Source organism: Aotus nancymaae, unplaced genomic scaffold (assembly GCF_030222135.1).
Source record: "Aotus nancymaae isolate 86718 unplaced genomic scaffold, 86718_ANA_hifiasm-v0.15.2.pri h1tg000025l, whole genome shotgun sequence".
NCBI classification, from domain to species: Eukaryota; Metazoa; Chordata; class Mammalia; order Primates; family Aotidae; genus Aotus; species Aotus nancymaae.
In genome coordinates this window covers 35,942,765-35,955,571 of record NW_026988438.1, presented here as the reverse complement: position 1 = coordinate 35,955,571, position 12,807 = coordinate 35,942,765, and the positions used below count along the sequence as shown (strand labels likewise).

Here is a 12,807-nt window from a genome sequence, read left to right as displayed (position 1 = left end):
ACATTCATGTTCATGGAAGCTCCACTTTGGATAATCTAAATTTGAGGCTCTTGATGGAGTTTTTCTGAGCTGGATGTATAGCCCTGGATTCCAGTTATGAAATCTGAGCTGGAGGTAGAGATTTCAGGATCATAAGCTGTGGGAGTAGATGAGCTTCATTGGTCAGTATGTGTGGAGTGGAAAGGTTAAGGCTAGGACTAGGGGTACAGAAGTGTGAGTCAGCAAAGGAGATGGTGGCACGTTCAGAGAAAAAGGAGGTGAATCAGAGGAGACAAGAGAAGGTAATGGTCAAGAGATGTCAAATATCTGATAAAAGTCCACGTCGTTTGCAATTAAGAGGTCTTATTGATAGCAGGTTCATAACTTGAATCAGATAGAACCTAGATTACAGTGATTTCATGATCAAACCTAAGGGGAAGAACCAGGGACAATGAATAGAAACATCTTTTCAAAGAAGCCTTGCTACAAGACTTGCTCTTCTGGCCAAGATGAAGAAACAGGAACTGGATTTACCCTCCCTGCTGAAAAACACAAGACAAAAATATATGAAACAACACTTAAAACATTAGACATCAGCAAAGGACAGTAATCTCTTAGAGAAGAGCCATACGATGGTCCCAGATCACTGCCTGATATAGTTTGGCCATGTCCCTACCCAAATCTCATCTTGAATTGTAGTTTCCATAATCCCCAGGTGCTGTGGGAGGGACCTGGTGGGAGATAATTGAATCACGGGGTCCGTTATCCACATACTGCTGTTCTCATGATAGTGAGTGGGTTCTCACAATATCTCATGGTTTTATAAGAGGCTTTTCCCTCTGCTCGCCACTTCTCTCTCCAGCTGCCATGTGAAGAAGGGCATGTTTCCTTCCCCTTCCACCATAATTGTAAGTTTCCTGAGGCCTCTCCAGCCATATAGAACTGAGTTAATTAAACCTTTCCTTTATAAATTACTCAGTCTTGGGCATTTTTTCATAGCAGCATGAGAACGGACTAATATACCACCTGAAGGAGTTATCCAGGCTGCACTGCAGAAGGAAGGAACTGAATCAGCCTGGCTAAGGAGCTAGAGCTGGAAGTGTGGGGAGCCAGGGCAGCTAGAGTCCACAGGAAGAGTACCAGGTAAGAGAAAGAATACTCTGGAAGTCTGAAGGGTATCCCCCTTTGAGGATTTAGTTGATTACTGATCACATCATTATACAAGAACAAACCACCTGAGATCAGGAAAAGAACTACACAAAGGGTAAGAGTAAACAGTGTCTGATGCTGACCAAGGGCTTGAAATAATGCCTGTCTCAACAGCAAGAGGGGAGAGCTACACAATTTGAGGTGTGTTTGTTGCAGGGAAGTCAGCTGCCAGTTAAAGGAAAAAGAAGGATTTTTGCCTCAAAGTGTGGAAAGAGTAAACCTAGTCTTAAACCAGCTCTGGTCCCACCTAACAAAACTCACATGTAAGACCTGAATGGATAAAACTGTCTCCAAGTTTTTAATTGTCTCAGAACAAGCTCAGGAACAATCATAGGAATATAAAAAAAATTAACAAGGTAAAATCCACAATATCTGACATCCTATCAAAAATTATCAGGCATACAAAGAAGCAAACCATAATGTAGAGAAAAATCAACCCAAAGTACACAAAAATGACACGGGTGTTAGTAGTACAAAAGTTATTATTAATGTATATTCAGTAAGTTAGAGAAAAGAGCAGACGTGTTGAGATATGGAAGACATAAAAAAGATTCATTGCTTGATATTCTTATGTAATTAAAAAAAAAGATTCAAGTTAAAATTCTAGAGGCAAAAGCTACCAAGTATAAGGTGCAAAATTCACTGGATAGGACTGGCAGTAATCAGATATTGAAGAAGAAAAGATTAGTGAACTCAAAGACATAGCAATAGAGACTATCCAAAATAAAATATCAAGAAAAAAATGAGCAAAACAGAAGCAAAAACAGATCATCAACAAACTGCGGGTCAGTATACACTCACCATCTGACTCAGACATTCTGCTTTTAAGTATTTTCCAAGAGAATTGAAGGCTTATGTTCATACAAAGACTTGTATATTAATGTCAAGGCAGCTTTATTCATAAAAGTTCCAAGTGAAAATAACCAAAAGTTTATGAGCAGTAAAATTAATTAAAAATTAAATACTGCCCAGCAATAAAAAAGAATTATTGCTACATGCAACAATATGAGTGGATTCAAAAATAATGATGCTGAGTGAAAGAAGGCAGACAAAGAGTATTTACTGGGGAATTATATTTGCATGCAATTCTAGAAAATGCTAACAAATCTCTAGTGACAGAAAGCAGATCAGTGGAGGAGGGGGTGAGGACAAGGCAAAAGGAAGGAATTACAAAGGTATATGTGGAAATTTGGGGAAGTGATATATATCTTCATTTTCTTAGTTCCAATGATGGCTTCCTGGGCATATAACACACATGCATATGTGTAAGAATATATGCAATTGAATATTTTAAACATTTGTAGCTTTGTGTATTTCAATGGTATCTGTTTATTGCCTCTGCTTCTTTACATTAGGTTTGGTCATGATACCGCTGTGGTCTGGGTTCTACCTGAGTCATTGCAAACCACATGGACCTTTACCAGTTATCTGACTTCTCTTGACCATTACCTTCCCTGGTCTCCTCTGATTCAACTCCTTTTGAATCTCAACAAGCTCAATAGTATCCCAATGATATCTTAACAAAGCTGTTAAAAATAAACAACTTGACTTTGAAACAAAGGAGAGAAATGAGTCAACAGCAAGAAGATGCAGGGTTGAGTTGCAAACAGTTGGTTTTGTTTGTATTTTGGGGTTTTGGTTTGGTTTTCTTTTTTCCATTGAACTAATTCAAGAAAAGTTATAAACTAAGGGAGGGTATAAGAAACTAAAAAAGAGAAGAGGTAATTGACAGAATAAAGCCCTAAGAGAGAGAGATTATTTACAGCCCAAGGCCAGGGGTTGCAGCTGCGACTGGAGAGAGAGGAAATGAGGATGTAAAGATACATGTAGGGCATATCACTTCCTGTTTTTTATTCTCTAAATCCTAACCCTGAGAATAAGTTCTTATTCTTGAGTATCAATTACATTATCTTAAGTTAAATTAATCAAGTCTCCACAGTGTTCCTCCCTCAACACTGGTGTGTACCTCCTTAGAAGTAATTTCTCCCAAATTCAATACCTTTCAAGTCCAGGTTTTAATTGATATGAATCTGTGATAACACTCTAAAATAAGACTATTTTACGGAAAGTAGACTGTAGCTTTTTCCCTTTATCTAGGAAGGGCTCTAAGTTAGAAGATATTTTGCAGTTTTTCGGAAGGTTCTGTCACGTAAGCACCCCTGAGCAACTCTGACAGCCTTGATATTTGTGTCCCCGGCATTGTTTGTGTAATATATAAAGAGAAGCAGTTGCCAAGTGAAAGGATGTTGGTCTTCAACATTATAGTTTGATTCCACACACACACATACACATACGCACAACGGATTGTTTGCTTCACAGTAGTTGATATTTAATTCAATGCTGTTGGAACAGCACAAAAACTAAGTGTCAGTTTAACAGAATCACTTGTCCTTTTAGCACTAAAATAACATGCCAACTTAATGCTTTTATTTCCCAACATGCCATTTTATTTAGAAAGATTCAGACTTCCAGGAGCATTCATTCAGGGAACTTTAAGATCTCAGTCCACTGCATAAAATCTTGATCCTGTAGTAATAGTTTCTGTATCTTGCATATTCATTCAACAGGTTTAACGTTTGATGAGCAAATTAATGTTTATCGTTTTTAACATGTTTTATCTTAATCAAAACCCACATTCTCAATCAACGTTAATCCAATGTACATAGGACTATACAAGGGTTGGCAAATAAGGGAGAAATTGTTGTTCATTTAACTACCGTTACTTTGGACCAAAAAAGAAAAAAAGTTGTATTTTTTAAATTGCGCTTAAAAGAGCCCCTAGAAGCCGGAAACGTGGCTCTTTTTCAGCAAACTGGGGTAATAGGTTTACCGTGTGCCCCTTTGGGGAATTTTGAGTTGCCATACTCCTGTCGCGACGGAGCCTGGCTCACTGCGTCTGGGCGAGTACTTGAAAAGGTCTGATCTCCTAGAAAAACCAGCTGGGGGAAGGCGTTGAAGCCCTTGAAGCCAGTTCTCAGCTCCGCGGGGGGCAGCTTTGGGACCCCTTAGCTGGAGACTTCTGGCAGCTGCCTCCGATTTGTTCCAAGTACAGGAAAAATCCGTGCACCCAGTTGCCTCGCTCCAAAAGTGCGCAGTTGTGCTGGGCGAGGATGCCGCTTGGGTCCTGGAGATGCCCCACCACAGAGAAGATTCAGGCGCTTCCTACTCCGGCGCCGAGTGTGTTGGTAGTCCTGTTGGCTGGCGACAAGAATCGTCTGGGCTGAGCCTCTCTGGCAGGACTAGACGGGGCGTGAAGGAAAGAAGGAAAGCAGGGATCAGGAGCTGCCCGAGGGCAGACACTTGGGCTTTGGTGTTGTCCAGCGCACTTGGAGCGCGCTGCTTTGCTCGAGGCCCAGCTTCTTGGAGCAGTGCTTAGGGTGGGAGAGTTGGGGTGTGGGTGGCTCCCTAAGCCAACACTTGTGTGGCTGCGGTTCCAGACCCCTCCCCTCGCCACTCGGGGGCGGGAAGTGGCGGGTGGGAGTCACCCAAGCGTGACTGCCCGAGGCCCCTCCTGCTGCGGCGAGGAAGCTCCATAAAAGCCCGGTTGCGACCCGCTGTCTGCACCCCATCTACTGGCTCTCACCCCTCAGAGACGCGCGCTCTACAGCAGAGTACTTGCCGCCCAGCCACGCCCGCCGGCCAGCCACCGTGAGTGCTACGACCCGTTTGGCTAGGGGTGGGAGCGAAGGGGGCGCCCCTGAACTTGCTTGAGGCGCAAACTCCGGCTCTGCGGAGCTCTGGGACCCTGTGAGGGTCGCGCCTCGCTCCCCAACCTCTGTGCGCCCCGGACGGTGCCTCCTCCGCGCCCCGGACGGTGCCTCCTCCGCGCCCCGGACGGTGCCTCCTCCGCGCCCCGACGCGCGCCAGCCCTTTTGGCGGCTAGATTCCACTTGTCCCTCTGGTCCCTTCTGATTGTCCACCACCTTTCTCCCGGGCCCTTCCGGCTGAGCGGTTCTTCTGAGTTACCTTTTGGTAGCTATGGAGGGAGCACCCGGGGCCCCCATCCCAAGGCAGCTGGCCGTTTCCCTGCGGGTCGCCGCCTGGAGGCCCAGAAAGCGGTGTGCGGTAGGAAGGTTTCCCAGGCAGCACCATGGAGTGAGGAATCCCTGGCGCTCGGGAGCCCCACGCTCTGCCTCCCTGGATTCTTGGGCTCCAAATCTCTTTGGAGCAATTCTGGCCCTGGGAGCAATTCTCTTTCCCCTTCCCAACCGCAGTTGTCACCCGGAGGTGATCTCTGCCGTCAGTGTTGATCCCCTGAAGCTAGGCAAACCAAAAGTAACAGAGAAGAAAGTTTTCTTCCCAGACAAGAGTTTGGGTAAGACGAGAGAAAAGTGTTCATTCTTTAACCCGGCAGGAGGAACTTCTAAATCGGTTTTGAAAGTGTCTAAACTGGCGGGGCCCCCACCCTGCGCTTCTCGCCGCGCGCCTCTTGGCCCCGAGACTTGGACCGAAGTGGCGCAAAGTTTTCAGGTGGAGCAGAGGGGCAGGTCCAGGGCTGACGGAGCCCTGAGCCCGCAAGATGGTGCTAGCCACGCCTGGGTTCTCTCTGTGGGACAGGGACGAGAGCGGATTGGGGGTCGAGGGCGGTAGCGGGAGGAGGAGCACGGGAGGCAGAGGAGGGCGGTGCTGCGCGTGGTTCCTCTTAATCCCCAAGCCTGTCCATTGAGCCTTCCGTGCCCGCAGATGCTAGGTAGCAAGCGACTGGGGCTGTCCGGACTGACCCTCGCCCTGTCCCTGCTCGTGTGCCTGGGTGCGCTGGCCGAGGCGTACCCCTCCAAGCCGGACAACCCGGGCGAGGACGCGCCAGCGGAGGACATGGCCAGATACTACTCGGCGCTGCGACACTACATCAACCTCATCACCAGGCAGAGGTGAGTGCGCCCGCGGGACGAACTCCAGGAGTGCAGTGCCTGCACACCAGGAGACCCTGGGGATGTTAGGGGACCGGGATTGTTTCTTTTCCTTCGCTCTATCCCAGGGTGGGACAGTATCAGGCACACAGTCAGCTCTAGGTAAATGTTTGTGCAGGGCACACTCTACACAAACTGAGTACCTTTCCAATTTGTGCAACTACGGTCACAGAGTCGTGATTCCCAGAATCAGGTTCCCCAGGCTGGGAGGCTGGTCATCTCCTCTCACTCGCCTCTTGCGGTTTGTTGTGGTTCTTACAGCAGTGGGGGCCTGTCCAGAAATCTCGAAAGTACCCAGTAAAAGGGGCAGGAATGCGCCAGGGAAATGCTGTAGGGAGAAAGGCTAGCAAGGTGTCTAGGAAAAACAGCCATCACCAAAGAAAACCAAACCAAGGAGTAAACTTCAGGGTTGCCACAGACATTGTCAGACTTTCCAACCTGCCGAGGGCTAATTGAATGACAGTATTTAGAAAAAGACAAACAGGCATTTTCTTTTTTTCTGTATTATGAGGTTTTTTTTTTCAGTCTCAGTCTCATACTTGGAAATCCTAGTTCCAATAATTAGAGATTTAGCCTGAAAACAGTTTATCTAAAATGCAGAGACTCCCCATTTTATAGCTGATGAATTCTGAAAAGAAAGTGCTCACTTGGTATTTCATTAAGAAGAAACTTACATTGGTCCAGTAACCTTAGGATGAATCCAGGGACTACATGGAATTTGAGAAATTGTAAACTTTATTCTGAACTTTCAGAAAGTCAAAATGAAATGCCGCATTTTCACTCTCGACATTGATAAGGAAAAAATCAAATCCAAACTATTTTACGAATTACATAGGATTTAAATTTTTCAAAATTAGTTGATCTTAGCTCTAAATCATTTAATATATTACATTAATTACTGAGATTAAATGATTTTAATCATTTGGCCTTATCTAAAGGATACACCCTTTAGAAGCATTAATGTTGTTAATATGTTTAAATTATATGTTTAAAGTATTGTGGGGTTTATTTATTTAGTCCACATTTTTGCTGTTTACAAGTCAGAGAGTAGTTGGAAAGGATTCAAAAGGGGGAGAATTTATACTTCTAAAATAAAGTTTTCTTTTTCCTGTCTCATCAAAAAGGTATTTAACATCCTAAAAAAAACTTTTGAAAAAGCTTCAATTTACATAGAATCTGAAAAACATGAAAATGCCATAATTAAATAGTACTGGGTTTGTGATTCCCTGAAATCTGATCATTTTAATTAGCAAGAAGCAATAATATTTTATATTCCACATTTCCCAGAAAGTTGATTCAAATTCTTGCCATGCTATGCAATCACACAGATCAAAGAGAACTTGTACAAACAAAAAGAACTGTTTTTTTCTAGGAAACCCTTTGTTATAGCATAATATACAGTAGAACTCATTTTTACAGAGATGATTGCTATAAAGCTTTACCGTTTATAAAGCTCTAGCATTTTAAAATGGATTCCTAGGCATTTTCTCATTCAGTCTTTACCTCACAGCTTTGAAAGGAGTATAATTGTCTCCATTGCACAAATCATGAAACTAAGGACATTTCCTGAAAACTGTTTTTTTAGGGATTATGTAATTGGAGTTCTCTTTTGAGTTTCTTCAGAGGTTGTCACTACCATCAACAGGCAGTGCTATCTCCAATGTTTGATGAGAAAAAACATAAGGGAAAGGGACTTGGGTTTCATGGCAAGAGATTCAGCTTAGATGGGAATGAGCTGGTTTCTGAGGCAGAGTTTCCTGTCTCATCTTCATATAAACTCCTCCTTAGGAACCAGCAGTGGCTCTTAATGCACATCCATCTTCTCCTTTTCACCACAGACACCCACTCATCTGTGTGTTTCTGAAAATTACAGGGTCATTTGTGGATGTGTTTTAATTTAGCATAAATGTAATCTGATGTCATTATCTTTCTTTCCCTCCACCTCTGTGCCCCCCTCCCCCGCACTCAATTTGTGCTTATATTCTTCCTGCTGTGTATACCCCTGGCTCATTACTTCTGGAAGCTGCATTACTTATTTTAGAGTGTGGGTATCCTACGATTTACTTATATATTCCCCTAAATCAGTGGTTCTCAACTGGGGGTGATTTTATGCTCCCTAGGTGATTTGGCAGTGTCTGGAGACATTTTCAGCTTTCACAACTGGAGGTGGGTATCTAGGCTGGTATCTAGGCGTTTAGATGCCCAGGAGGCTGCTAAATATCCTACCATGCCCAGAGAAGCCCCCACTACACAGAATAGCCAGTCCCAGACAAACTCAGCCTTAGATTAATTAGTGTTTCTCCTTCCTAGCTGCACATTAAAATCATCTGGGGAGCTTTTAAAATACACTGACGCTAGGTTCCACCCCTGGCCAATTAAATCAGGTCCTCTCGGTGGGGCCTGGGCTTTAGAGTGTGTTTTTAAAGCTCCCCAGGTGATTCTAATGTGCAGCCAGATTTGAGAATCTTTAAAGACTCTATCTTTGAAAGTTACAGCATTGTAGAGAGGAAGGATGATCCAGAATTAAAGGAAGAAGAGTGAACAATGCTGTCCTGGATGCTAGATTATGACTGCAAATCCTATTTCGGATTTAGGTTCTTTACTGGTAAATTAAAGAAAACAGTTGGCAGTTCTTTTACTCACTGGAGCATGATGAAGATAAATGAGTTTTTATAAATGAGCCCTAGAGTTTTACAATTAGTAAAACCAATGGATGGACAGAATACCTAAGTATAAGCAGATGCCTATAGTCTAATATGACAACTCCAGAAAATCTCTGAGGAAATCTTACACATGATGGGAGTGGGACAGGGAGTTGTTTTGGTTTTGCTTCCCTTGAGTCTCAGCAAAAGGACAGTAAAAAAAAAATCTTTCCGCCGAGGCGGGTGGATCACGAGGTCAAGAGATCGAGACCATCCTGGTCAACATGGTGAAACCCTGTCTCTACTAAAAATACAAAAAATTAGCTGGGCATGGTGGTGCGTGCCTGTAATCCCAGCTACTCAGGAGGCTGAGGCAGGAGAATTGCCTGAACCCAGGAGGCGGAGGTTGCGATGAGCCGAGATCGCGCCATTGTACTCCAGCCTGGGCAACAAGAGCGAAACTCCGTCTCAAAAAAAAAAAAAAAAATCTTTCCAAAAAATTTAGATATAATTTTTCTTGGCAATTAGAGCATATCCTCTACCATTTTGTTCAGCTGTTGGATCTATTAACCAATCCATACGAGGCTAATTTATCTGTAAACAAAGTGGCCACTGGTGTCCAGTGGCCTCTTCAAAAGATGCAATTTGGTATAAACTCGTCTGACCTGTTTGTAGTGTCCTGGAGTGGGGAGCATATACTACCCTCACAGGTAAATGAAACCTTACCTGTACATATCGTCTCTCCTATTTCCCATATCCTCCTTTAGGAGAAAAACAAACAAACAAACAAAAAAAGAACATTTCCATGGACCAGTTGGATTCCTTTAGACTTACAGGGAGGTTAAAATCACAGCATCAGGGAAGGCTTGAGCTTTTGGCACCTTGAATGAATATGGAAAATATAAGACCCAGGATCTGTTGGTAGCCAGAAGAATGGATGCATTTCAACAGCAGTAATTTGTATGAGTGTATCGCTTTGTCACTTTGAAAGCACTGTGACTCACATTTCACACTGGATGTTCACAAAGACTCTGATTTAACCAGAGGTTATTTTACAAAGGAGAAAATTGAGATTCAAAGACACAGGTGGGTCTTATATGGCAGTCTGCTGATTTTTTTTTTCTAGGACTGCCTTTGAAATATCATCTGGTCTCCTTGTTAAGATTTAAACCACTATGTATCATCAGAACAATAGCCAATTAACTAATTGTGGAAACATTTACAATCACACTTCCATGTTTTCAAATTTCCTGACACCTAGTTATAAAACTATGTATCTCTATACATATTATTTGTGGTTGTTTAAAAAAGCAGGAATTTGACTAGGAATTTCGATTGGGTTTAAATAACCTGCTAAATTATTTATTATTTGAGCAAAGTTAAAATATATACATAATTTGAAATATTTATGATAATGTTTCTGATAATATATGCATCATACACCTCGACTGCTTGTTACAAATGAACAACTGACAATAACGTTTAGGTTTCGTATTCCAAACAGGAGACCATCTTCCCTTTTCCTAAAGGTTTTTATGCCTATTCCAAACTTGCTTTAAAAGACTTTTTTTTCCCCCAGATATGGAAAACGATCTAGCCCGGAGACACTGATTTCAGACCTTTTGATGAGAGAAAGCACAGAAAATGTTCCCAGAACTCGGTATGTCAAGGCTTGTGATGGGGACATGGTTGCAGAGCTCAAGGTGCCCAGAAGGGGGAATTCAGAGACAGCTGCCTGGTGGGAGGCATTGCAACAGGGGCTTCAGTCTAGACTGGGGGAATTTGGGAAGAAATAAGGATGAAGAAGCAGGCAGAAGAGACCTCTCTTTTCATGTACTCATTGGCAAATCTCTAAACTTCTGGGGAGTAACATTTTCTAGACCAGGTCATTTGGTGTTCCTTTGACAATGTTAAAAATAATTGGCTTTTAATTTAGAAATTATATAGAATTTTCTAACATTGTTGGAATGCAGGGAGCACAGAGTGAGTCCCTGGCTTTATTGAAATGACCAGTTGTCCATCTCTTGTCTGGGAAGATCTATAGTTTTTATATACTATGTGGAGTGTCCAGATGTCCTAGGAAATGTCCCACATGGCTTTTACTCCAACTTTCCCAGTTTTATATGAAGCTGTAGATAAATTAAGTGCGTCAGATTACTTTTTGACATATTTTAGTTCAACTTGTGTCACAAAGTGATACATTATATTCAATGAATGCACGCTGAATGACAGTATTCTTAGGAACTTATCTGTCGCCTTAGGACTTTCTTGCAGTGTAGGTCTGTCTTGGAAAGAGGTGCCCACCAATGTCTAAGTGTTAACCATTGAGCTAAAATGTTCTGGTGCCTCCTGGACAAGGAGTGCTGCTGAAGAGGAGCCTGGTCCTCTTCCATCTTCATAACCTCCTGGCTCTTCAGTTTTTGCTTCCTGTCTTTAACCACAGTAAGATCATAGTGCACATGGTCCACCCAGATCTTTGACAGCTTGGCTGCCTTAAACTCAGAGTTCTACAACGTCAAGAACCAAGTTCCCCAGAAGAGGTCACTAGAACACTTGCTCAGTGAGTGTGACTGTCATGGCTCTCCATCAAGTTCTCCCTAGAGACTCCCTCCCTCAGTTCTCTTGTGAAATGGCCTTCCAGCATGAAGGGTGCTAGTATAGAGTTGTCAGACTTGTTTTCTCTGAAGGAAATAATGATTTGAACTGGGATAAAACTCCAGTGCTCCTGTCCCTGGAGGAACCAGCCCAGACTTAAATAGTGAATGCAAGGGAAGCAGGTGGAAAATTTGGAAGCATTGTCTTTAATTAAAAAATTATTATTATTATTATTATTCACAGACAAGGTCTCACTCTGTCACTCAGGCTGTAGTGCAGTGGTGCAATCATAGCTCACTGCAGCCTCGAACTCCTGGCCTCAAGGGATCCTCCCTTCTCAACCTGTCAAAGTGCTAGGATTACAGTTGTGAGCCACCATGCCTGGTCAGGGTTGTCTTTAATACTAAGCAGTAAATGTCTTTCCATGTTTCGCTGGCATGCATATGATGTTTGTCACAGTGAAAACTTTAGGGTAGGCTATATCTACTTACTGTTAGAAAAATAACAACCCAGACCTACTTGGAACCTTAGTTTTTGTTTTGTGGCCCAAGATCACATAGTTAGTGCATGAAGTAAAATAAATTGCACCCTGAGTGACAGACTCCATCATGTGTAGTTAGAAGGAGACAAAACCTGACAGTCTTAAAGTTGCCTGTGAGTGCTATTTTATTATAAAGGTCTCATTACAGTCTAATAAGTAGAATCTTACTACATAATAAATCTGGCAGGAAAAGGAAGCATATTTAGAGTTGAGGAACAATAACTTTCCTGTTACAGCTTCATGTGATTTCTGTAATTTTGATTTTCAAAGGATTGTGGTGTTCTTCAACTCCTTTGATACATACAGAGCCTTTAAAATGCTCCCTCTGCGGTTTGCGGGAGACTCCTGTCAACATCGTGGAACGCTGCTCAGCTGAGGCAATGTGCACTGTGCCTCTGCCTCGCGTTCTGATATTCCACATGGCCTCTTATTTAGAATGCCAACAGGAGACTTTTCAACAGTTCCCAGTCATCTTTCACTTCAGAGCTAAATGTCTCATCCTTGCTAACACCTCAGGAAGCTGGGCAGCTTCCCTTACATGCTTTGCTTCTTATGTTTTACAGGCTTGAAGACCCTTCAATGTGGTGATGGAAGATAAAACTTGCTCTCCAGCCTTTTCCTATTTTCAGCCCATATTTCATCCTGTAAAACGAGAGTCCATCCGTCCTACCAATGCATGCAGCCATTGTGCTGAATTCTGCAATGTTTTCCTTTGTCATCGTTGTATATATGTGTGTTTAAATAAAGTATCATGCATTCAAAAGTGTATTGCCCTCAATGAAAAATCTATTACAATAGTGAGGATTTTTATTAAACCATTTATTAATAATTTTAATGAAAATAATTAGTCATTATAGTCTCCCTCAAGTAGCAGATTCAGGGTTTGTTTCACTAATATTAAAACAGCGGCTATGAAAGATATAACGATAAG

General features: G+C 42.7%; 1 protein-coding gene across 2 annotated transcripts; it reads left to right on the top strand.

The window, feature by feature from the left end:
- The first annotated feature begins 4,749 nt into the window (after window positions 1-4,749).
- On the top strand, window positions 4,750-12,642 carry NPY (neuropeptide Y). 2 transcript variants are annotated; one of them, XM_012447737.3, is made up of 4 exons: window positions 4,750-4,836; window positions 5,872-6,059; window positions 10,320-10,400; window positions 12,440-12,642. In XM_012447737.3, exons 2-4 carry the CDS (start codon window positions 5,872-5,874, stop codon window positions 12,462-12,464), a joined length of 294 nt encoding a protein of 97 aa, XP_012303160.1. In that variant the 5' UTR covers window positions 4,750-4,836; the 3' UTR covers window positions 12,465-12,642. The 2 variants fall into 2 exon arrangements, with proteins under 2 accessions (XP_012303160.1, XP_012303162.1); XM_012447739.2 differs by lacking the exon at window positions 4,750-4,836 and adding an exon at window positions 5,623-5,658.
- The last annotated feature ends 165 nt before the right edge of the window (window positions 12,643-12,807 follow it).

What these genes read in the sequence shown, in the direction of transcription:
- NPY (XM_012447737.3), top strand. Translation starts at nt 5,872, where the DNA reads ATGCTAGGTAGCAAGCGACTGGGGCTGTCCGGACTGACCCTCGCCCTG. An exon ending in AACCTCATCACCAGGCAGAG is followed by an intron (nt 6,060 to 10,319) that starts GTGAGTGCGCCC and finishes TTTTTCCCCCAG; the next exon opens with ATATGGAAAACGATCTAGCC. An exon ending in GAAAATGTTCCCAGAACTCG is followed by an intron (nt 10,401 to 12,439) that starts GTATGTCAAGGC and finishes TATGTTTTACAG; the next exon opens with GCTTGAAGACCCTTCAATGT.